Raw genomic sequence first — 26221 nt, forward strand, 5'->3', positions numbered from 1 at the left:
CATGCTTTTAATCCTGGCACTTGGGAGAGCTAAGTAGGGGATCGCTATGAGTTCAAGGCCAGCCTGAGACTACATAGTGAATTATAGATTAGCTGAGTTAGCGCAAGACCCTACCTTGGAAAACCAAAAAAAAAAAAAAAAAAAAAAAAAAGCAAAGAATGTAAAAATATATTCTTGGGTCTTGTCATTAGAAATATTGATTCAAATGTTTGAGTGAAAGTTAGGAATCAGTTATGTAATAAACATTATATTACTGTGATACATATGTTTCATGAACCATACATTAGGAAACCTTATGTTTTGTTCAGATCATACATACTGTATCTTCTTTCTCCTTCTGCTTACTGACTGACAGGATATGTTGCCCTTCTCCTCCCCTTAATTCTTTTTTTGAAATTAAAATCCTAATTCCTGAGGTTAGAATATTTTGAAAGCACAAGAGTGCAACTGAAAGATCAATTTTAGAAGCACATTGGGCAGCATAGTATATGCCTTTTTTCTACTTGATTTTTCGGATTCATTTTTCTAGTTGTCTTGTCATCTTAATTCTGTATTTCTCACCTAGATTGCATTTTCTGTTGACTTCCTCTCCCTTGTCATCTTTTCCTTCAGTTTGCAAGGTAGTGGAGATCTTAGTTCTTACATGTAGATCTTAAATATTTTCCTGCTCAGTACATATTTTTTTCTTTTTTTAAAAAAATAGTAGGCTGGAGAGATAGCTTAGTGGTTAAGGCATTTGCCTGCCAAAGCCAAAGAATCCCGGTTCCGTTCTCTAGGACCCACGTAGTAAGCCATATGCATAAGGGGGCACATGCATCTGGATGGAGTTTATTTGCAGTGACTGGAGGCCTTCTCTCTCTCTGTGCTTCTTTCTCTCTCTCTCAAATAAATAAATATAAAAAATAGTATATTAAGAAAAAGAACAGAGTCCTTATTTGTGAGCTAGTCTCTGTATCTTGAAACATGTGATTTTTTTTCAAATTCAAGTCTTGCCTTGTCTTCTATGAGGAAAATGCTTCCTGTCTCCTTTCTTAGTAACTTATTTCTGTTCTTCCTTTGGCTCATTTAGAATGCAGGTGCAACTTGTTCCTGGATAGACTTGACTCTCTGAAATCTGAGGTGGTCTGTTCTCTCTGATACATGCTGAGAAAGGTTCTTTATCATGTGGCTTCTGCCTGGATTATAAGAATAGACCTGCTTGTATCTCTGTCATTGGGGTTGTTACTGGAGTTTTATGTTTCTCCTATACTATATCAAATTAACTCTCAAATACAGGGCAAATGGTAGCTTTTAGAGGAGGGCATGGGAGAATAGGATTTGAGCTTATCAGTGTTGTGAAAAGCACACATCTGTGAGTAACTACAGTGCTTGTGTTGATGGAGGCTATGACTGTAAAGGGTTACTTAATACTCTTTCCAGCAGCTCCTTTGGAGGAATGGAAGATCAGCGTTATAAGAACACTTTCCTATTTAGAGTCTTGCAGTGTTTTATCATATTCATAGATGCCCATGGATGTGACATGTTAACTGAACTGAAGGCGGGGTATGTATGCTTTCCTTCATTTACTCAGTAATTACATATTACCTACTGTCCCAGGTGACACTCTGAGGTATAGTAGTGAGTGAAGCAGAGAAAGACCCTATTCATGTGGAGGGAAGGCCATATTAATAGGAGAGGACAACAGTATTGTATTGAGGGCTGGAGTGATGGCTTAGTGTTTAAGGCACTTGCCTGTGAAACCTAAGGACCCATGTTCAACTCTCCAGAGCCCATGTTAGCCAGATGCACAGAGGTGAGGCAAGCACAATGTTGCACATGCCCACTAGGTGGTGAAAGTACCTGGAGTTCAGTTGCTATGGCTGAGGACCTGGCATGCCAATTCTCTCTTTCTCTCTAAACTAAAATAATAATAGTAATAATAACAGTACTACTAGTAGTAATAAAACATACTTGCTGGGCATGGTGGTACACGCCTTTAATCCCAGCACTTGGGAGGCAGAGGTAGGAGGATCACCATGAGTTTGAGGCCACCCTGAGATTACAGAGTTAATTACAGGTCAGCCTGGGCCACAGTGATGAGACCTTACCTCAAAAAAACAACAAAACAAAACAAAATTATACTGAGCCTCCCCCCCCCCCTTCTTACAAGGCAACTTCTGGAATGGAATGTGAAGACCCTTTTTAGATGGTAACATCATTTGTCACCACAAGTAACAGCATTGCTGGAGGCGAGTATGACATCTCCCTTTAGATCGTCATAGTTCCCTCACTACAACTAGAGTCATGTAAAGCTGCTTTTTGCACATTTATGTTTTTGACTTCTGCTTTGAGACCTATGGTAGCTGTTAATTGATTTCTAAACAGCAGTTTGTCTACTTGAAATCACTGAGCTTAATGAAACGGTACCAGAATCTGAATGTAGAACTTTACTAATGATTCTATGCTACTTAAGAAATCAGTGTTGTACATTCATTGTGCCAATTTATTAGTAGTTTTACATTCAAATTATACTTACATTAGGATTCACTTCTGCATTGTCTGGCAATTATTAGAATTTTTATTTGAAAATTATTTTTATTTGAGACAGAGAAAGAAAGAGAGTGAATGGGCATACCAGGGCCTCTAGCCACTGCAAACGAACTCCAGATGCATGTGCCACCTTGTGCTTCTGGCTTACGAGGGACCTGGAGAATCAAACCTGGGTTCTTAGGCTTCGCAGGCAAGTCCCTTAATCGTTAAGCCATCTCCCCAGCCCTATTATAATTGTTAAAGTAACCACTCATTATCAAAAGTATCTTCACTCATGTCATTGGCTTCTCTATCACTTGAAAGAGTATTCCTCTCATAGTTTAGTCTGTCTTCTAGTTTCTTTTTTAATGCTGTATTTATTAATTTGCAAGCCAAGATATATAGAGAGACAATGAAAATGAGAATAGGCATACCAGGGCCTCTAGCCATTGCAAATGAACTCCAGACACATGTGCCATCTTGTGCATCTGGCTTTACGTGGGAACTGGGGAATTGGACCCCAGTCTCAGGCTTTTTAGGCAACCTCCTTAATCACTGAGCCATCTCTCCAGCCCTTCTATTCTAGGTTAACACATGCTTCTGACTTCCAGAGCTTCTGTTAAATGAAATGGAATAATTCCACTACAATAAAGCACTTGTTCCTCTGAACTTTGGTGGCAGCTTATAGACCTTTTTGCCCTTACTGCATTGTTCGAGGAGGTTGTGTTGTGACGACTTTGAGAAAGGAGCTCTTACTTTACTTTGGCTACTTCCTTGATGTATTGTAGTCTTGTGCATAGGTACTGACTGTTACTTGGGATCTTGATTTCTTTTAGTTACTTCCTGTGGGTATTCTTGATGTGTGTTACTCACCTTCACGTAGCTGTGACAGAATACCTAAGATTTTTTTAAAAATAAACTTATAATGATAAAGAAGTATTTATTTGGATCAATAGTTTCTGAGGTTTCAGTCTACAGTCACTTGGCCCTGTTGCTTTGGTGGGTGAAGAGTGAGCACATCGTGCCAGGAACATGCCACAGAACGACCCTGCTTGCTCACCTCCTGTAGGGGCAGGAAATGAGGGAGGTAGTTCCATTGGCCCAGTTACTCCCTTTGGGGACATGCCACAAGGAACCCCACCAGCTTCTTTCACTAGACCATCTCCCAATGACACCACAGGCTGATGACAGGTCCTTTAGCACATGGCTTTGGGAGACAGTTAAGATCTAAACCATAATACTATATTTAACAGTTCCTGAAAGCAGTTGTAATTCTAGGTTAACAAATTCATTTCTATAACATGCTGGATTTACTCCTTAACAAGCTTGTGGTCTTAGTGATTTTCTTTGACTGTTACTTTTTTTATTATTACTTTTTACTCTTACTCTGTTTGTTCTGCTTGACTTTTGTTCAAAGGAATGGATTTTTTATTCTACTCTCTTGCTCTGTGAAGACATATAAAACCTGCTGTATTCCCAGCCTCTATTATTAAAATAGTATTTGGATTCAGTTAGAATCTCCTTTGCTGTCTTTTTGTCCACTTCCTAGCTGTTCCAAGCTTTCTTGGTCCTATGTTTTAGTACAGTTATCTTTGGATACTATTTTAATCATAACTCCCCCCTCCCCACAGAAGCCAAGAATAATTCCCGTTCTTCAAATATGTAAAGCCTTCTATCAGTAGAATTTCCATCTAGTCAAACTTTTTTTGTCATTGGGGTCTTCCAAGTGGTCCATGGATAGACTACATGTATTTTGTTATATCACATCATCTTTCATGATGAGCTACTTACATTACATATTTTTTCTTTTCTGAAACCCATGCCACTGTTGTATCCTTCAGTCCCTCACTGGCCATCTGTAGTTTTAGTTTAAGCACAACTTGAATCTTTGTTAAACATTTTCTACTTCTCTCTAGGGAATTAATCACATTCTCACTTTCAGGCCTTTCCATTGTTAACCCTCCTAATGTGTTTGTTTCAGATTAGCAAATAAACCAAGTCAGACAAATCAAACAATGGGACTCAATACCGGAAAGATTTCATGAGCCTAGAGCTGATAGGGGTGGGGGGGATCAATCAGTAACCCTTAGCCAGAGTCAAATTTAAAATTAAGTTCATTTCAGTTAAAAAAATAAATAAATTTCTCTGGCTTGGAGCCTTTTTGGTATACTTCAGACAACCTGTTAGCAAGGATCATGTGAAGTTTCTCACTGGCATTTGTAGGCTGTGTCCACATGCAGGCAGGTGTGTGTCTGTGTACTTGTTTGTGCGTCAGTGAGTGCAAGGATCCTTTGCAACTTACACCAGATGACTCCCAATAGCTTGATACTAAAAGGATGAGATAAAAGAAATTGTTTCTAATTAGTGGAGTATATATAAATGTAAATAATACTTTTTATCATGACACTATATTACTTAAATGCTTGGGTGTTTTTTTTCTTGATTATTTCTGCAAAAGTTCAGAAAGGACAGACTTTTGCTTTGTTTTGATCTTTGCAGTGCTGGGGGATGAACCTCAAGGATTTTGGCATGGTAGGCAAGTGCCTTACCACTGAGCTACTCTGTCTTATACTTGAATCTTTCTCCTGCCACTTAAAGATAATCATTGTATCGTTGGGTATGGAAAAGTTGAGGACTTAAGGAAATGTAGAAAAACTCGCTCTAAGCCTTCCTTCATTACATTACCAGGAGGGCTTGCTTCTCCTTGTTTGGAGTCCGTTCTTTTGGTTCATAAGCAGTTGCCACTTTGTCCTTGGAAGGATTGATCTCAGGGAATTCTGTCCTGACTTGCCTTCTAAAACCAACCCTTGCTGACGCACAAAGGGCAGACCTTTATGATCCTTCACTTGCCCTCTGCTTTTTAATGTTTCTAAATTTTATTTTAGAGAGAAAATTGGCACCCCAGGGCCTCAGTCACTATAATTGAACTCCAAATGCATGTGCCACCTAGTGGGCATGTATGACTTTGCACTGGTGTCACTTTTGTGCATTGGGCTTATGTGGGATCTAGAGAGTTGAACATGGGCCCTTAGGCTTCATAGGCAAGCGCCTTAATCTTGAAACCATCTCTCCAGCCCACCCTCGGCTCTTTAACTCAAGCTACATATTTATTATTATTTCAAAAGATTCTATTCCAGCCCACCATCTTTTTATAATTTGGAGTGCGTGTGCGTGTGGCTGACAGTTATATTTTTTTATAATTATTTATTTATTTGAGAGCGACAGACACAGAGAGAAAGACAGATAGAGGGAGAGAGAGAGAATGGGCGCGCCAGGCCTTCCAGCCTCTGCAAACGAACTCCAGACGCGTGCGCCCCCTTGTGCATCTGGCTAACGTGGGACCTGGGGAACCGAGCCTCAAACCGGGGTCCTTAGGCTTCAAAGGCAAGCGCTTAACCGCTACGCCATCTCTCCAGCCCAGTTACATTTTTTTGATGGTGCATTTTTGGAAAATAACCTTTACTTGTTCAAAGTCACAAAGATTTTATAGATTTGTAACTTGTTATTTGAAATTTTCTGTATTTGAGAAAATACTATATTCATATGTAGGAAGAACGTTGTTAAAACAATACTAAATGTAATCGAGCAATGTCTATATTCTGGCCACTGATATCACAGTGAGTCACAGTGAACAAGCATATCTTTAAGGAATGTCTGTGAATCCCTATCTAGTAGTGGTATTCTGTCTCAATAATAAATGGTTAAGCAACATTCTTTGTGGAAACGACTTTGGATTGACTTTAATTCTGGTTGTCTGGAATAGTGACAAAGGTGGACTGTCTGCTGTGTTATTAGTCAATCTTGTGTCTGTTGACTGACAGTATGTGGATGGGAGGGGCCGAATGGACTATATGCCTGGTGGAAAGGCAGCGTTTCTGGACTCCTTTATCATGACTGGAAGAAGCTGTGTCCCTGGGACTGATGACAAGGAGATGCTGTGGTTCCTGTATGGAGCTTAGCTTCCACTTGCATGTCAGTAGGGACTCATTCCCTACCATCTGTGAAGTTAAATCAGTTTATGTTACATGTAGGGCAAGGGAATATCTAAAATTTTCAGAGGTCTCACAGTTACACAAAAAGCTTCTTATTTGCTATTACATCTTGTGTTTCTAGACTTGAGACCTCTTCAGAGGAGGTATGAATACCTTCTGTAGGATGAAATGTTTCGAACTTCATGAGACTATGTGTGTACATCACTGAAGAGTGCTAAATATTGATTGGGCACTCGTTGTTTAAGCCTCCTTGTACAGTGTACTTCTCATCAGAGCCGTTCTTGAAAGATATAAGAAGCTTAGTCATTTCTTTTGTTGTTTCTGGTTTCAGCTATTCCAGTATACATTGAATGCCCATTTTTGTGCAGGTATTTCTAAAATTTCCAAGAGTTGATCATATTCAGAACACTCAGATATTAATGATTTTTAGTGCCTTATGTGGACATACTTGCCTTTTCGCAGGAGGTTTATCTGTTGATAAGCTTGACCCTGGCTTATCTTTTTTAAAATTTATTTATTTGAGAGTGATAGAATGGGGGGGAGAGGGAAAGAGAGAAAGAATGGGTATACCAGGGCCTCCAGACACTGCAAATGAACTCCATATGCATGCACCACCTTGTACATCTGGCTTACGTGGGTCCTGGGGAATTGAGCCTCGAACCGGAGTCCTTAGGCTTCACAAGCAAGCACTTAACCATTAAGCCATCTATCTCTCCAGCCCCTCTTTTTTGTATCCCCTGTTTCATTGCATGATCCCTGAAGAATTGGCACCTTAGATGTTCAAGGATGGCAGTTAACCATTGTTTTCCCTCACTTGCCATTAAATAGCAAGATGCTAAGTGGACTCAGCATGCATGTGTATAGGTAAATCCTTGCCCCTGCGGGAATTTGTTAAAGTGAGTGCATTTCATTTCTACTAAATGAAGTAGAACTTTAGAGGAGTTAATAGTGTGTTCAAAAGTGTTGAGTGCTAAGTCTTAAGTAGGGGTTCGTGTTGGGTTCCTCAGTGAGCTCCATCTTCTAACGTTGATCATGAAGGATCAGTGTCCCAGTGCAGTGAGAGTATTCTTCATCCTGCCTATAACCCATAGTTGTTATGAAAATATAATTTTACTAGACACTGGACAAAATAATTATTAACTGCAGCTAGCCATCAGCTGTCAGTTCTCTTGAGTTTGTCTGTTTTTGGTTCGGATCTCTAGCCCAGGCTGACCTGGAACTTACACTATAGTCCCATGGCAGACAGCTTTATAAAACAATGCCCCTGTCTTGTCTATCCACCTTCTGCATTCCTCTCTCTTTTCTTAAACTGTGTCTACTTATTATACATCTGACATGAGAATGTCACCCTTCCTGTAGGCGCAAGACTCTGTACTCTTCTACCTTCTTCTGTAGAGCAGCTTCTTGAAGTCCGTGAACTCTTTTTTTGTTGTTGTTTTGTTTCATTTTTGGTTTGGGTTTTTCAAGATAGGGTCTTGCTGTAGCCCTGGCTGACCTGGAATTCACTATGTATTCTCAGGATGGTCTCCAACTCACAACAATCTCCAATCTCTGCCTCCCCAGTACTGGGATTAAAGGCATGTACCACCATGCCCAGCAAACCCAATATCTTTAGAGGAAATAAGTGCATGTGATGAGACGTGGGAGACATTCTATTAAGTATGGAAAAAACTGGAATGTCAGGCTTTATTGAAGCAAATCAATGAGACTGGAATATTAGAAATATAAGTAGGTAGGTACAGAGGTTATTTCAAGTTGGTGGAAGGCTTGTGCATTGTGTAGGGTACAGTACCTTTTGACAAAGGGTAGTAAGACAGTTAATTAATCTATATACCACTCTTGTTGTGCTAACTCATGTGACAAAGACAAGCTCTATTTTAAACTTACAGCCCTTCAGAGATTACACCCATGTGTATATGTGTTCATGGGATGGAGTTCAGTTAATAGATTTTTTTGAATGGGTAATAAATACTACAAAAATAAAAAATAAGCGGGATGAGCAGAAAATTACCTTTGTACTTCTGTTCCATTTCCTTTCAATAGAGACAGCAGTTTTCCTGTGTAACACCCCTGTACATATATATGTATATATGGGTTTCTCCCCCCAGGTGGTCTAATTAATGTCTCTTTTTAATATATATGTGTGTGTATATTTAGTTATTTATTGACAACTTCTATATTTACAGACAACAAACCATGGTATTTCTCTACCCTCCCCACTTTCCCCTTCATAACTATTCTCTCCATCATATCCTCATATCCCCTCCCTCTCTCCATTAGTCTGAATGTTTCTTTTGAGGAGGGGAAAAATGCACTACATAGAATATGGAGATAAAGTTTAGTTTCTGATCTTATGGCTACAGAATCCCATTGAGCAGACATTAAGTGTTTAGTTCCCTGTCGAATTTTAGGCCACTTTTATTCTTTAAAAAATTTTTAAAGTATTATTTTAAAACTGCCCATTAAGGTACAGTTTCATTCATATAACAGAAAATGAGTAAAAGTTAAATTTGATGAGAGAATGTGTACATCTTAAGTTTTGATGAATATTTCCAAATAACCTTTAAAATCTGTCATACTACTTGATGCTCCTATACTCTGACTTTAGTGTTAGTGAATGTTCTAGTCAGTCATCTCTAACTTGCTTTCTTTTTATTATGCATAAGATTATATATACATTATGGCTCATCAATGCTGTTCATGAATGGTGCCAATTTTTCCATTGGGTTGCCTGCCTTCTTCAGTGTTAACTAATTTTTGGAGTTGTTTTAAAGAAAATAACCACTTTTTCCAGATTATTTGTGGCAGAATAATATTCCCTCTTTTTCTCCCCTCCCCAAAGATGCTCTTCCCCTAGCCCCCAGAGCCTAAAAATGTGCTGTTTCCTCTGCAAATATGTTGTACCTTAGATTATTTGGATGTGCCCAGTCTAACCCCATGAGTCTTTAAGTGCCAAACCTTTCCTGCCTGTGGGATTTGAGCAGAAAAATTCAGAGAAGCAGTAGTCCTGGCTCCGCGAGGAGAGGGCACTGTAGCCAGCAGTGTCCATTCCTCTAGGAGCTGCCCTCTTCCGAGCCTCTTGCAGGAAGGAGTGTGGCAGTGCCAGGACCTTGGTGTTTGTTTGCACAGTGAACTGTTTTAAACTGGTAGTTCACAGAGGTATATAAGTTTTTGTTGTTTTAAGCTACTGAATTAGTAGCCATTTTTTTATAGCAGCGATGAGAAATGTGTGTGTTTACTTTTTGCCCCCATCAGTATGCTAGCTACTTTTTGTCTTTATCGTTTCTGGTGTTTTTGCTGTGTAGAAATGTATTTATTATAGTTGTTTATCTTACATTTTCATGGCCTGTAGACCTTTCATTTGTAAGGTTTTTAAAATTTTTATGTATTTTATTCTAATGCTTTTTTTTCAATCCTACTGTTAACATTGGCACTCAGATTTGCCCTCTCCCTCCCCCTCCTCTCTACTTTCCCATGCTCCTTTCTTTTCGCTCTACCTCTCCCTTCCCCCTCCCCTCTCTCTCTGTGCTGGGGACTTGAACCTAGGGTCTTGAAAGTGGTAGGCAAGTGCTATACACTGAATGCTGTCCTCATCCCTTTTTTCACTTTTGTTGTGATGTAGGGTCTCACTGTTTCCCAGTGTAGCACGTAGTCACTGTGTAGCCCAGGCTAGCCATGTAGTCTTCCTGTCTTGTTCTCCTTAATAGCGAGGATTGCAGGCCTGTGCTGCTAGACATGTCTTCTTATGTGTTCATATGTCTTGTTCACACTGGATGCTCTTCATAGTTCAGTTTTTCTGTCTTAGACAAAGAATTCTAACCAAGGGATAGTATTACTGCTGATGATGGGGCAGGAGTGGTGTAAGAAGGCATCCACACAGTTGTCACTGTTTATGTCATAGCCCAGACTGACCTCAAGCTTGTGATGCCCCAGCCTTGTCCTGAGCGTTAGGATTCCATCATGTGCACACCTTCATGCACGGCTGTCATTATTGTTATGCATCAGCTTCTCTAGCATGTTAATAATGTTGTCATTCAGAACCTTGAATGATTCATTCAAGAAAAATAAGTTGTTAACATCTCTATTCACCCTTCCTATCTGTTTTATTTTTCCTCTTAAAAGCCTGACAGATAATTTTGACTTGGCTAGGTGTAAGTACATCCATTATGGAAACAATTTGTGGAGTCTTAGCTGTGGCTAATAATTTTTACTCATAGTTCTGACAAAGGGAGCTGCTTCCCCAGCTTGTTAGACAAAACCACAGTTACAACATGAGACAATTTAAACTGTCTTCACAAGTAGATGCTTATTAACCTAACAGTGCTTCTTAATCAGCAAAAAAACGCTTACTGGGCATCTAGTAATATAATAATATAATAAACCTAGTAATAAGAAAAAGCAGGTATGGAGCTAAGCACTTCATAATGCATGTCCTCATTTCTCATAATACTGTGATACGTAGGTGTAATCCTGATTTGCAGACTTTCCAGGACAGTGCAGTAAAAGAACTTAAGTAATTTACTCACCATTATAATTTTTTAGTTGGTCATACTGTTTTTGGAAGTTAGGAAGACTTGTTTATTAAACAGAATCCCACGTGGTGTTGTGGATTGTTAGTTACTACATAGAAACAATTCTTCCGTGAGCACATGCGTGTGTGCGGGCGTGTGTATGGAAGCCAAAGGCTGATGTTGGGGATCTTCCCTTCCTTTTTGACATAACATCTCTATTGAACCTGAAGCTCATGGATTTGCCAAGACTCGTTGGTCAGCAAGCCCTGAGGTTCCCATCTCCACTTTCCAGTGTTGGTATAAGCATGTACTGCTGCGCCCAACTTTTTATGTGGATGCTGGGAATCCAAACTCAAATTCTCATGATTCCATGGCAAGCATTTTATCAATTGAGTTACCTGCTTAAGCCCAGTCTTCTACTTTTCAGAACAGTGCAAAACAATAATTTGGATTTTGGTCTTTCTAAACAAACTTAATCCTTAATTTCCTTATCTTTAAGATGGACAATAGGGTTTAGGTAACATGTAACGGAATGCAGGAGATCACAAATAAGTTTGCATATATATATGGTGTATACTAATGCCCACTGGTGAAGTGACTGTCTTCTGAATATCTGCCTTAATACTGGGTAGTAAATGTATATTTGAAATAGGTTGTAAAGAACAAAGGATATTTTGCTATTGTCAACACACCTCCATGGAAAAATAACAGATTGGTTTTGTTTGTTTGTTTGTTTTGTTTTGTTTTGTTTTTTTCGAGGTAGGGTTTCACTCTAGTCCAGGCTGACAGGGAATTTACTATGTAGTCTCAGGGTGGCCTCGAACTCTAGGTGATCCTCCTACCTCTGTCTCCTAACTGCTGGGATTAAAGGCTTGTGCCACCATGTCCCCCACTCAACAAATTCTTATTTATTTGAAAAAGTCAGAGGGGGAGGAGAGGGTAGAGAGACTATGAATGGGCATGCCTATGTTACAGTTTGTAGCACAAAATGGACCAGGACAGTAGTTTAACTCCTTCACTGTATGTAGAATGACATCTTTTTAAACAGTTGTTCAAACAAGATAGTGATTCTAAGCTCAGGGTACCATTTTGATTTTAAGATAAAACAAAAAACAAAGCACATACTTTTAAGAACCCTTCCTTTGTCTTAACATAGAAGCTAGCCCCCAAGAAGGTTGTCAGGTAGTGATGCCGCTATGTGTGGATACCTCTGCACACTTCTGTGTGTGAACCTTGATGATCTGATGAGAACTTCCCAAGAACTGAATACCAAAAAGCTAAGTTGTTGCCTGTAAAGTGAAAATCTACTCCATAGAAAGAATTATTTTGACTCCAGAGAATTATGTTTGACCATGTAATGTTTATTATTTCCCAAGTCCTTCTTGGCTTCAGATAAGCTGAATGGCAGCTTCAACTTTAAATGTCAAGATAATGTTTGAATGTCATATTAATAGCTAACAAAGTATTTATTAGACATCAGGCATTACTTATATAGAGAGGGATGCTATTATTTCACTGATGAGGCACAGAGGCTTGACATCTTCCTAAAGTCATACAGCTAGTATGTTGCTGAGCCAACATCCAACTGATGGAGGTTGGACTGTAGAATCTTTACTCTTTGTTGAAATATTTTTAATTACTTTTATTTATTTATTTATTTGAGAAATAGATAGGGAGAGGGGGAGAGAGAAAGAATAGGCATGCCAGTACCTTAAGCCACTGCAAACAAACTCGGATGTGTGTGTTCCCTTGTGCATCTGGCTTACGTGGGTCCTGGGGAATCAAACCTGGGTCCTTTGATTTTGCAAGCAAGCCCCTTAACCACTAAGCTATCTCTCCAGCCCTAGAATCTTTGCTCTTAACCACAGTGTGGTATATTTTTGACAGTATGCTCTTCTGTGACTAAAGGTGTGTACCTAGGATTTATGGAGTTTCTAAGATTCAGTTATAAAGACAATATAATAAAAAATGCCCAAGAGTTAGGAGATCAGCAAATAACAATAAATAAATAAAAATAAAAAAGAAGAAGAAAGAAAAAAAATATAAAAAGATGATGAGTCATTAGGGAAGTAAAAATTAGATCCAGAGTGGTTGACAGATGGCACTGTATACACAAGGCAGTGAGATTGCAAACACCATGCATTAGTATGGATGTGGAGGACATGAGCCATTTGTTATTAGGGCAATGTAGAATAGTACAACTACTTGGGGAAACAGTTTATTAATTTCTTATATGGTCAAACATATACCTATCCTGGGACCCATTCCATTTCTAGGTTGTTATCTAAGAGAAATGAAAATCTCTCTAGCAGGACTTGTACAGGTCATCTTCAACTACTCACTGTGAGTCCAAAAGCCAGCTTGGGTCATGTGACCCTGTACTTGCAAGTCAGACACGAAGAGTGTAGTGATGGTTCTGCTAATTGCATTTGTATGAAAGCCCTAATAGGCAAAACTCATCTGTCCGTTACAAAACAGTTGTTGCCTTCTTGACATACAGGAGGCATAAGGAATTTTCTAGTGTAATAAAAATATTGTATCTTGACTATCATGCTGGTTATACATATATTTTAAATAGACCTCTATAACAAGATGCCATAAAGCTTATAAATAACAAATCTATTTCTCATGGTGGAGGATGGGAAGTCTACCATTAAAAGTACAAGCAGATGTGGTTGTCTACTGTGGTTCCATTCCCTGGTTCATAGTTGGCCTCTTCTAGTGATGCTATCACATGGTAGAAAGAACACAATAGGTTCTTGAAGTATCTTTTTTAAGGGCACTAACATCAATCTTGAGAATTTTGCCTGCATGACATATCATCTTTCAAAGGCTTCTTCCTGATACCTTCACCTTGAGATTTAAGATTTAAAAATTTTTTGAAGGGATAAAAGCAGCTAAACCAAGCACACATTTGTTACATATACTTTTAAGTCTGTATATTAGAATTTAATGCATGTTACTGTGTGTAAAGTACATCTCAATAAAAGAAGTAATAAAACTTTTAAGAAGCAAAGAAGAATTTTCAGACAAATACAGTAAAGCAGAAATAACAAGCAACTTACTTAATCCTGAAGAGAAGCTCAAAACTGTTAAGTAGACCTCAGTTGATATTCATAATAACCATTGTAAGCTCCATTGCATTCAGCGTGATCTTCTAAGAGTATCAAGATTTCCTACTCTTAGAAAGGATTTTGCTAAAGGTTATCTGAAATTTCAAAACTAAAGGCTTCATTCATGTCTGTTGAGGATGTTTAGTTTATTACCCATATTTCCTAGATTTTTAAACAATATTTTTTATTTATTTGAGAGAGAGAATGGGCATGCCAGGGCCTCCAACCATTGTAAAGAACTACAGATGCATGTGCCACCACCTTGTGCATCTGGCTTATGTGGGTCCTGGGAAATCGAACCTGGGTCCTTTGGCTTTGCAGGCAAGTGGCTTAACTGCTAATTCATCCCTCCAGCTCACATTTCCTAGATTTATGCAAAGAATTATTGCTAATACTGGGAAATGATTCTGAAATAGAAGTAGAATATAATCTCTTTTTAAGAGTATTTTGCCAAATTGAAGGCATAAAAAGTTTCTCCAAACAAATTTGTTTGATGAATAAATTAAACTGAACGTTTGTCTCTATGACTTATAAATGATTTAAGTCCTTAGTTGGTAGAAAAAAATTAAAAATGTAGCATCTAAGCCTAAGGATGTTTGCTTTAACATTTTGTTTATAACATATTCCAGAACTGTTAGGAACCAAGAGACAGTTAGATGGACTGAGATAAAATACAGCAGAATTTTCCTTGTTTTTAATGTAGCTAGTTGTAGAATGTCAGAAGTTGATGTCACCTATGTAGCTTGACAGTGTTGCTCTTGAGTTCATCACTAAGATGTGCTTTTTACTATTGAAATGATAAATGAAATAAGAGTTCTGTAGTTTTTTATTATGATCTTAAAAGAAAAGACAACCTTTAAAAAAATTAGTGTTTGGTTTTTGACCTCTTCCAAATAGGACTATTATGGAGTTATAAACACATTAGTCACCACATATTAATTGATAATTGGTTGTTGGTTTTCAAGCAAGACAGGCAGGTTGGCTTTTGTTTGCTTTTGGAAAAGCTAATTCCTGATCTTTGCTCTGTTTTAGTAATAGTTATGCACGAGTGCGAGCCGTGGTGATGACCCGAGATGACTCAAGTGGTGGATGGTTACCACTCGGAGGGAGTGGACTGAGCAGTGTCACTGTCTTCAAAGTCCCTCAGCAGGAAGAGAATGGCTGCTCTGACTTCTTTATCCGTGGAGAGCGACTCAGGGACAAAATGGTAATGAATGATATGCCTGTTTCTCCAATTTTAGATACTTCATACAAAGTGAATTACCTGTTTAAGACTATGATTAATATAGTACTTAGGAGAGCAGGTTTTGCCTATGACTCATTGATTGGTTAGGGAGCTGTTTTTATGTTAAAGACAGTAAAATATGATATTACTGTACAGTTATCACATGGGGGTGCTGCTCTACTGATAGGGTTAATGCAGTAATGTATATGAATAGTCCTCTGCCCTGCCTCCTCCCTAGGCCAGAGATTAATAAACTATACTCTGTAGGTCAAGTTCAGGTTGCCATCTATTGGTTTGTTTTGTTTGAGTGTGAGCTTATTAAAAAATAAAGGGATGATAAAAGCCAAAAATGGGCTGGGCATGGTGGTGTGAGCCTTTAATCTCAGCATTTGGAAGGCAGAGGTAAGAGGATCACTGTGAGTTCCAGGCTAGCCTGGGACAACATAGTGAGTTCCAGCCTATGCTAGAGTGAGACCTTGCCTCAAAAATATCCCCCCCTCACTGGGTGTGGTGGTGCATGCCTTTAATCCCAGCACTTGGGAGGCAGAGGTAGGAGGATCACTGTGAGTTCAAGGCTACCCTGAGACTCCATAGTGAATTCCAGGTCAGCCTGGGCTAGAGTGAGACCCTACCTCGAAAAACCAAAAAAAAAAAAAAAAAAAAAAAAAAAATCCCCCTCTCCCCAGAAAAGCTAGAAATGTAAGCTCACTCCAGTCTCTTGGATTTTGGGAAGCTGAGGCAGGAGGACTGCCATGAATGTAAGGCCAATTTAGGATATATAGTTAGTTCCAGGGTAGCTTGAGCTACAGAGTAAGACTCTATCTCAAACAATCAGTGGAAGAATCATAACTTGGTGGCTGGAGAGAAAGGCTCAGTGGTACTTGCTTGCAAAGCCTGCTGGCCAGGGCTTGATTTCCATGGAGTTCATTTGCAATAGAAGGAAGTCCTGACACACTCATGTTCATTTTCATTCTCTCTGTTAAATTAAGAATTTTATTTTCTAAAAACAGATAATAAAACTCTTATCTTAGTATCTGTAAATAAAATGTAATTTGAACAAAGCTAGGGTCATTTGTTTATGTTTGAAAATACTGTAAGGGCAGTTGGATAGGTGATATAGACCGTAAGTATGGCCCCTTGCAGAAAAATTTGCCTAAATTTTGCCTTTAACTCTTCTTCTCAGACATGATCTCTCTACCCTTCCTCCTTTTCCCCTTCATTCTGCTTATTAATCTGTTTGTTTTGGCACATTATCTGTTGGTCAGCTTAATTCTTAACAGTGTTATCCTACCTACTTAAGTGTTTTCTTATATAAAAATATTTTTAAATTTTATTCTAGCCTTTGATAATGTTAACTTGCTCTCTTAGAATTAACATGTAAAGCCCATTCTCCTTCATTTGTATGCCAAAAAAATTTTAATTACATCTGAAAAGTGGAGCACATAAGTGCTGTTTGCATCAAGGAAACAGAGAATGGATACTTAGAAACAAAAGTGAAGTGTCCAACATTTCTAAGACTCTTGAAAAGAACTGGAATTCCATTTAAACACATATATTTGTGGACTGGTTTACAAACCCACTTCACTTCTGTGTTATTTCTGTTGGAAGTGTTTTAAAATCCGAGTAATTCTTTTACATATGAGCTTTTAAATATAACCTACTGTGAGTTTGGGGTTTTGGTTTCTTGGTACTTTCATTTTTTTCATTATTATTACTGAATCATTCAGTAGCTTAGAAAATTGTTAACTTGTCTATGCCGAGATTTCCTCCACAGTTAAAGAATTGCCCAAATAATTTGAAATCCTCCCAGCTCTGTCCTTTTTTTTTTTTTTGATGAAAGAGAGAAAATGAGAATTGCCTCTCCAGGGCCTCCAGCCACTGCAGACAAACTCCAGACTCATGTGCCATCTTGTGTGAATGTGTGACCTTGTACACTTGCATCAACTTGTGCATGTAGCTTATGTGGGATCTAGAGAGTCGAACATGGGTTCTTAGGCTTCACAGGCAAGCACCTTAACTGCTAAGCCATCTTTCCAGCCCCCAAGTCTAGTTTTGTGAGTTTATAATTTCTTTCTATAATACACACAGTTTGGTGTATCTCAAATAACAAGAATATGCTTTAGTATTATGGGAAACCCCTGTTGAAGTCAGAGGTGAATGTTGTAGATCTAGTGCCATCCTTAAAAAGTTGAAATGCTTAAAAGTGGCTTTGTACTTGCATAAAATAATGTCTGATATATGATAATGTTATTTTTTGTTTCTATTTTTATTTATTTATTTATTTGAGAGTGACAGAGAGAGGAGACAAATAGGTAGACAATGGGTGCACCAGGGCCTCCAGCCACTGCAGACAAACTCCACATGTATGTGCCACCTTGTGCATCTGGCTTACGAGGGTCCTGGGGAATCGAGCCTCTAACCACAGTCCTTAGGCTTCACAGGCAAGCACGTAACCACTAAGCCATCTCTCCAGCCCCTGCTAATGTTATTTTTAAGCTTGGAAATATCTAAGAAAGCACTTATGGTAGCCTGTATTAGAGTATAATGTTTCTAATTTGATAACTGAGAGTTTGTTGGGAAGATTGTACATCTTAGAAATTGGGTAAATATTGATGATCTAAGATGTTTTCTGAAAAATGTCTTCGATCGAATTTATTTTTTATTTCCAAGGGGAGAGAGAAAGAGTGGTTAAGATATTTGGTCTTTAGAGGGTTCCAAGTCAGCTTGTGACCAAGTGAGACCCTTCCCTGGCGAACGACAGAAGAGGAAACAAAGGCCCTAAGTAAATCAGGAAGCTATAAATGAATATAAATGACAAGCCCAAAATATAGCTTATTTAAGATTGGAAAATCTGACCATCCATCAGATTTAACATATAATTTATCCTGATATGGAAGGTGCAGTTACCACTTCCGATTTAAGCCTATATGCTAGGCTTATTTGGCAGGTATTGACTTGGTGTAACCCCAGTTACCTTTTGGGATGATTTTGGTCTCAATTATACTGCACTCCTGCTTAGTCGCTCTTTGCTGTGCTGTGGGCTCAGGTAGGCTGTCTGGGTCACTGTTGTGATTGCCTGTGCTGGATGCTGTGTCAGTGAGCTCCCTTCCCTTGGTCTCTGGCGCTTGTGCTGGCAGTGGGAGAGAGGAGGCTGTGGATGGTGGCTGAAGTTCTCCTGCTGGTTCTCGTGATCCTCTTCCTCACCAAGCACTCCGTTGGTCCCTCTTGTCCTCCCTTCACGTTTCTTGAGTTTGCAAGTAGGCCAGTGTGAGTGGAGAATCCCCTCACCTGGCTTTTCCTGAGGCTCAGGCCGAGCCTTATGGCTGTGACCATGCTGACTTGGTACCACTGCTGCTGGAGCTGCTTTTGCCTGCTTCTGTGCACACTAGATGCTCTGGGCCTCTCCTACTTCTCTGCTGCCCTTGACAATTTCTTATACACCTCACTTTTTAGTACAAGAGTGTATTTTGCTGGCTCCCCCCCCCCCCATTTTGGCTTTTTATCCTCTAGGCTGCTTTGGTGTGGTTCCTAGGCCACCATCTTAATCGGAAGTCCACTTTTACATTGCTTCATTGTGTGTAATGTATTTAAACTCTCATTCTGTTCTTGAATTCCTTTTTCATTTGTATATTTTCTCTGTCACGCGTATCCGTGTACCTTGTCTTCATCTCTGCCTTTTATACCAATAGTGATACATACCTTTCATAATGGATTTCATTTTTTGTATGGTCTGGCTGTCATTAAACTGTAAGGTGCTTCTGTTTCTCTTTTTTTGTGGTGCTTGGGATCGATCCCAGAGTCGCACATATATTAGACAAGTGCTCTGCCACTGAAATATACCCCTATCCCTGTCATTAACTGATGACCTCCCCAGTTTGCTAGAGTCCAAAGTCTTTTATTGGTATTACTAGCTTTCTCCTTTACTGCTTTTGTTAGAATCTAAATTGTAGTTGTATGCCCATGCTTTAAATTGGTCAGTTGATGCTACTTCTGTTATTGGACAGCTTTCTATGTAGTGCTTTCTGTGTCTGGTACTTGGCTGTGTGTTTATGCCCAAGCTGCCGTCCCAGTGAAGAGATGGCTTCAACCACAACAACCTTGCCTCAGCATAGTCCCCAGAGGCCCAGGCACAGAGCAAGAGCTGTTTAGCTCCATTCTGGTAAGGGCTCTTGCTGAACTGCAGACTGACTTCCTGTGGCCTGAGTAGAAGAGAACTGTCTTCTCTCTCATCACAATGGCACTGGAATTTGGGCTCTGCCTGTGAGATCCCATTGAACACTTGCTAACCCTTCACAGGCCCATCTCCAAAGTAAACACATTGATGTGAGATGTGGCTTTTCAGGGACCTAGTTCAATCCTTTGAGCTTCCTGCTTAGTTCTACTAGTTTGTTAATTTATTTTGTCTTTTCATTAATTATCATTAATTTTATAAGATATGTTTTTGCCCATTCTTTCGTAAGCAGTTTATTTTTTATTTCTTTTTAAATATTTTGTTCATTTGAGAGAGAGAGGTAATGTAAGTATGGGCACACCAGGGTCTCCTGCCACTGCAAACAAACTCCAGACACATGTGCCACTTTGTACATCAGGCTTTATGCCAGTACTGGGGAATGGAAACCAGGCCATCAGGGTTTGCAAGCAAATGTCTTTTAACTGCAGAGCCATCTCTCCAGCTCCAGTTTATTTTGTTAATCATAGAGTTATACTCTTGAGGTGTTTTCCTAGGTATATAAAAATTGGAAATCTGTTAGGATCTTTTACCATTTTTGATTTTTTAAAAAATAATTTTAAAATATGTCATTTCTGGGTGTGGTGGCGGATTCCTTTAATCCCAGCACTTTACAGTTTGGTCCAGTTTATCAGCTTCTCTTATATGGACTATGCATTTACAAGTTAAGCACATTTATATAGGTTCTCTTTAGTTACATTTATCTAGCAATCCTTCTGCCCTTGCCACATGCTATATTACTACTATTATCACTATCCAATAAGCCCTAATGCTGAGTACAGTAACTCCTCCCATTCTAATTTCTCAAAATTGTTGTAGCTCTTCTAGGGTCTTTCCCTTCCAGTGTGAATTGTAAATAATAATCTTATCTCTGCAAGAGTCTGTTCTGGGCCTCCAGTAGGAATTATACCTATGATGACTCTTCTAATCTCTGGGATTTTAGTGGCATTCTGTCATTTTTTTCCTTTTTGTGTGTAGAACTGAATATATTTCATTTATAAGTATACATATATATGTGCTGTAGAGCAATTGTAAATGCTATTGTGTTTTAAATTTGGGTCAGGGCATACACATTATATATAAAGGGAAATGTAATTGTGTAATACTGTTGTTCTATTACCTTGATGAACCGTGAGTTATGCTCTTAGGTCTTTTTACCTTCCTCCTTCCCATGAAATTAAAAAAAAAAAAACAAAAAACTACGTAGCATTAGGAATTGAATTTACAACCTCATATGTGCTACACAAATGCCTGTCACTTTATCCTCAGCCCCCGCCCCTTATTTTTTTGGTTTTTATTTTGAGATCATATCAAGTTGCCCTGTCTAGCCTTGGACTCATTTCATATCCCAATCAGACTCTAGGATATTGTAAATATAGACTGTTTACCATGTATAAATAGGAATAATTTTAAAAATCTGTTTCTCTATATTATTAATTATGCACTTTACTGTATGAACACATTGTGTGTTGGGTATCATTCTCCTTGTTTATTCTCTTATATTCCTTCTTCCCCACCCCCATTCCACTGAGGCCCTCCTCAGTTTAGTTTTTGGCATTTACCCTGGGATTGTGAATGCATCAATCAGTCTGGAGTGGAGGCCAGTGCCTCAGGATACTCCTTCCGACCCTGGGGCTCTTAATAATCATTTGGCCCCCTCATCCTTGGTAGGTGTGTTATAATGTTTGCTATGTCTTTGTCTTTCCTCAGTACACAGGCTAGAACTTCCAGATCTGAGTTGAATAGTAGGCGCCCTTGCCTTATTCAAGGTTCTAACAGGAATATTTGGTCTTTTATGTTTACTGAGATGTTAGCTAGAGGATTTTTTTTTTGTTGATATTCATTATCAAATTGAGATATGTTTCTTCTGTTCTTAATTTGCTCATGGATAGGGTTGGTTTTAATTTTCGGTGTTAATTGAAATGATTACATCTTCAGCTTGATGTATTGCATTGACTGATTTTTAAATGTTGGACCAGCTTTATGTACTAAAATAAGTCTTACTAGGTCATGGTATGTATCTTTTTGTAAGGTACAGGACGGTATTGTACTTGCTGTTAACTAGAGATAACTAGTTTTAGTATTCTTTTGTATTATTTTTGTCTAGTATATGTATCAGTCATTTTTGGTCTCATAGAATGAGTTGGGAAGTGTTCCTTCCTATTTTGTTGTATAGAACAGGTTTTTGAAACTGGTGCTAACTTTTCTTCAAATACAATTCTCTAGGGAAACAGTTACTGTGGACATTTCTGAAAAGTTTAAATTATAAATTCAAATGATTCATTAATGTATCATATCAGTTTTATATTGGTTGAGGGTCTTTCTTATATGTTTTTTAAGGCAGAGCCTCACTCTAGCCCAGGTAGACCAGGGATTCACTGTTTATCTCCATATTGGCCTTGAACTCATGCTGACCCTCCTTAGTGTTAGGATTGAAGGCATGCACTACTTCACCCACTTTGGCTTGAGTTTTGATAGTTTCTGGTTTTCAAAAAGCTGGAACATTTCTTCACAGTTATATAATTTATGATTATAAAGTTGGTCTTAGTAATCACTCCCTTAAAGTACATGGGAATTCAGCAGTATTATTTGTTTCATTCTAATAAGTACTGATTTGAATCTTTACTCTTACAGTTTGTCAATCTTGCTAGGTGTATCATTTTTACTGACTTATTAAAAATAATTTTTTTTATTTTTATTTATTTGAGAGCGACAGAGAGAGAAAGAGGCAGATAGAGAAATGTGTGTGCCAGGGCCTCTAGCCACTGCATAGGAACTCCAGACATGTGCTCCCGTTTGAGCATCTTGCTAACATAGGTCCTGGGGAATCTAGCCTCGAACCAGGGTCCTTAGGCTTCATAGGAAAGCGCTTAATCACTAAGCCATCTCTTTGGCCCTTATGGTTTATTTTTATTTTTATGTATTTATTTGAGAGGGAGAGAGAGAAAATGGGCACGCCAGGGGCTCTAGCCACTGCAAATGAACTCCAGATACTGTGCCACCTTGTGCATGTGGCTTACATGGTTCCTGGGGAATTGAACCTGGCTCCTTTGGCTTTGTAGGCAAGCACCATAGCTGCTAGGCCATTTCTCCAGCCCACTGCTTTTTAAAATTTTATTTAAATATTTAAATTTATTTGAGAAACAGAGAGAATGGATGAGCCACGGCCTCCAGCCACAGCAAATGAACTCCAGGCGCATGTGACACCCTGTGCATCTGAACTACATATCACCTGCCTTCCATGATGGGTACTTATTTAAACCACAATAATTAATAGAGTCTTCCAAGCAAACAAATGGAATGAAAGTTGTCCTAAAAGTTACACATCTGAAACATTACAAGTTTGGCACTGGTTCTTTTGCATTCAGATTTTCTGTTCTACTCTTAGGATTTTTATGTTATAAATTCAGTTATGCACCACATAGAGTTTCCTTTTCTTCCTCCTCCCTCTGCATGGGTCCTGGGGAATCAAACCAGGATCCTTTGGCTTTGCAGGCAAGCACCTTAACCACTAAGCAATACCTCCAGCCCACTGATTTTTTTTAAAAAAATGTGTTTTCTTGAATTTTTTCTCCTGGGGGCACAGTCTTCATTGTAGCCCAGGTTGACTAGAAATTCACTCTGTAGCTCCAGGCTGGTCTTGAGATGATTAGGGTGATCCTCTCTTATCTCAGCTTCTTGAATGCTCTAATTACATGGTGTGGTCCACCATATCCTGTCCCTAATATCTAGAGATAGGAACTTACTTTCTTCCTCTCTCGTATTCACAGTCTCTTACAAAGTTCTCAGTTTATTATAGTATAATTTTTTGACTTTATGAAATTTAATCTTATTTATTGTTGAAATATCATGTCTTTTATCAACTTCAGATCTCAAAATCATAATTTTGGATATTCTTGTGCTTGCAAATGTTTTATATGATGTGTGGATGTGTGTTGTATAGTCATGGCTGTCAAATTCTTAGATCATTGAGACAAGATTGTTTGGATGGTTCAACAATCAAGACAGAAGCCCAGTTAAGAAAATTCTTTAAGCTTATGTGCTTATTCTGACAGTTTATGGATAATCACAGCTGTGGGAGTCAAGAAAAAGGAAGTAGCACTTGTGTACAGGAATGCTGTGCTTAGTATGAACTCTAGAAGAGTCGTGCAGTGCTGCTGTTTGTTTCCTGAGGGAGGGTCTCACTCTAGCCCAGGCTGACCTGGAACTCACCGTGTCGTCTGGGGCTGGCCTCCCACTCAGTTATCCTCCTACCTCAGCTTCCTGAGTGTGGGGGTTAAAGGCGTGTGCCGCCATGACCGGCAGGAGAAGAGCGGGAGGGAGGGAGAGAAAATATGAACGGACATGCCAGAACCTCCAGCTGCAACAGACGAACTCCAGATGCATGTGGCACTTCGTGTCTCTGCCTTTACTTGGGTATTGGGGAATTAAAGTTGGGTCATCAGGCTTTGCAGGCAAATGCCTTAACCGCTGAGCCATCTGTCTAGCCCAGGAGTCGGGTTTGATAGCTTACTCCTTTGTTGTAGTGGTAATCCTTCACAGTCTCTATAGTGGTGCCTTTTTTGCTTTACAGCCTCTGGTCCTTGATGTGTTTTACAAAAGGCTTAGTAGAATCCTGTCATACTGCTTTCTAATTATTAATTTTCTTTAGTGGCTATCAGTCTCTAATGGTCTGTTTTTTATTTGGTTTTGATCCATTGCAGACTCAAAGGAAATTGAATGTTTCACTCAGGTCTTCAAATTCAGGTTTATAAATTTTTCATTATATTCTGAGTTATTAAAAAAAAATTACAATACTTTTAGTGTTGCTCCACATTTTACTCCTAACAACAGGTAGCTTCTTTCCTTTCTTTTTTGTTCACTTTACTTTGTGAGTTGGCAAGGATACTTAACAGCAAGACCACATATGCTGTCTCCACGGTCAACAGTGTTTCACATTTGCCACACCAACATCATCGCCTGTCACATGCACACTTTTTTTTCTGAAATACAAATTACCTGCCTTTCATGATGGGTACTTATTTAAACCACAATACTTAATACAGTATTTCTTCCAAGCAAACAAATGGAATGAAAGTTGTCCTAAGTGTTACACATCTGAAACATTACAAGTTTGGCAGTGGTTCTTTTGTATTCAGATTTTCTGTTCTACTCTTAAGATTTTTATGTTATAAATTCAGTTATGTACCACATAGAGTCTCCTTTTCTTCCTCTTCCCTTGCTTCACTCCTAGGGTCTCACACATGCTAAACATATACTCCACCTCTCCCTGTCCTGTGCCCCCAGTCTACATTAGTGTATGTAGTTGTCTCTTGATAGATCCTAAGAGTTTTCTGATTCTCTTGATTCATTAGGCATTTAGAAGTTGTGTATAAATGTTTTCTAAGAAGACGTCATTTTAAACTAACTTTATTCTTGTTGTTTGTATTTTTAGAGACCATAGTCTGATTCTTTTGTCAAGATAAATTCTCTGTAGTGAGCAAATTATTAATTTAGATATTCTACTTCTTTTGAAGGCTTTTTTTCCCATGCATCTGTTTCATGGAGAGTTTTATGTATGTGTGTCTGCCTCCTAAGCTGTAGGATGGCAGGTTTACATTGCCGCGCCCAAAGTTCATTGAGCTTCTCATTGGTGGACAAACATCTGACCAGAAACAGCTTATGGGAGGAAAGGGATTATTTCAAAATCCAGGGGAAACACCATCCGGGTGGAAGAAGCTGGCTCGCTTCTATAGAATGTACAGACAGCAAGCACCAGCCACTAGCGTCCCATCTGCTCTTCACACACCTTGGGGATAGACTCCCAAGACCTGCCCTCAGTGACACCTCTTCTAGCAGGGCTGCTGGAAACTTGAGTTACTCACTTAATCAAATATGCCTTAGGCTAAGGGGTCATACATTTATATTCATTTAAGTTGGTGCTCGGGATCCAAGCTTGTCTTCACACTGGCATAGCAAATGCTTTAGCTACTGATCCATTTTGTTAGCCCCACAACTTTTTATAGATAATTGGTTAAATAATTGTCATAGTAATGTGGTTCCTTATTTCATAAAGGCTAATCATTTCAAACTAAAGTCTGTAATATGAGGCAGTTATTTGAGATTCTAATTATCCTTTGTTATCAAGTAATTTGAGTCTTAAAAATTTGGAATTTTAATTTCAAAAGTGAAATAATTTGATTGGACTCAAAAGTATTTGAGAAAGTTGCCAGTAGAGTTTTTTGTTTGTTTAGTTACCAACTATACTCCTTCTTAAATAATACTATTTGTAAGCAATTAATTATGTGCTTGGATCAACTAATGAATTACATATTTTTTAAAAGTACATGTTTAATTTTTTTCTCCTTCCCAAATTGTTATATAACATTAGTGAAACAAAATGTACTTTTATAACCAGGCATGGTGGTACATGCCTTTAGTCATAGCACTTGGGAGGCAGAGATAGGAGGATCAGCTGAGACTACATGGTAAATTCTAGGTCAGCCTAGAATGACCTTACCTTGAAAAACCAGAAGGAAAAAAAAGGCACTTATACTTATTTCTGACTTGGTCTTTTTAAAATGCATGGCAAACAACAATAATTTTATAGTGATGTAGTGATGTTCTATATTTCTCAAAAAAAGTTAAACACAAACTTCAAAGAT

The 26221-nt window shown here is 38.7% G+C and overlaps 1 protein-coding gene across 1 annotated transcript in view; it reads left to right on the plus strand.

Annotated features, from left to right (window-relative positions):
* The window catches only part of Spred1 (sprouty related EVH1 domain containing 1), an 83745-nt gene that overhangs the window by 25216 nt on the left and 32308 nt on the right, over positions 1 to 26221 (plus strand). The window contains exon 2 of the mRNA XM_004660766.2: positions 15157 to 15331. Within this exon, the coding sequence (XP_004660823.1) occupies positions 15157 to 15331 (175 nt within the window). The remainder of the gene's footprint in view (positions 1 to 15156; positions 15332 to 26221) is intronic.

Source organism: Jaculus jaculus, chromosome 8 (genome assembly GCF_020740685.1).
Source record: "Jaculus jaculus isolate mJacJac1 chromosome 8, mJacJac1.mat.Y.cur, whole genome shotgun sequence".
Classification (NCBI taxonomy): domain Eukaryota; kingdom Metazoa; phylum Chordata; class Mammalia; order Rodentia; family Dipodidae; genus Jaculus; species Jaculus jaculus.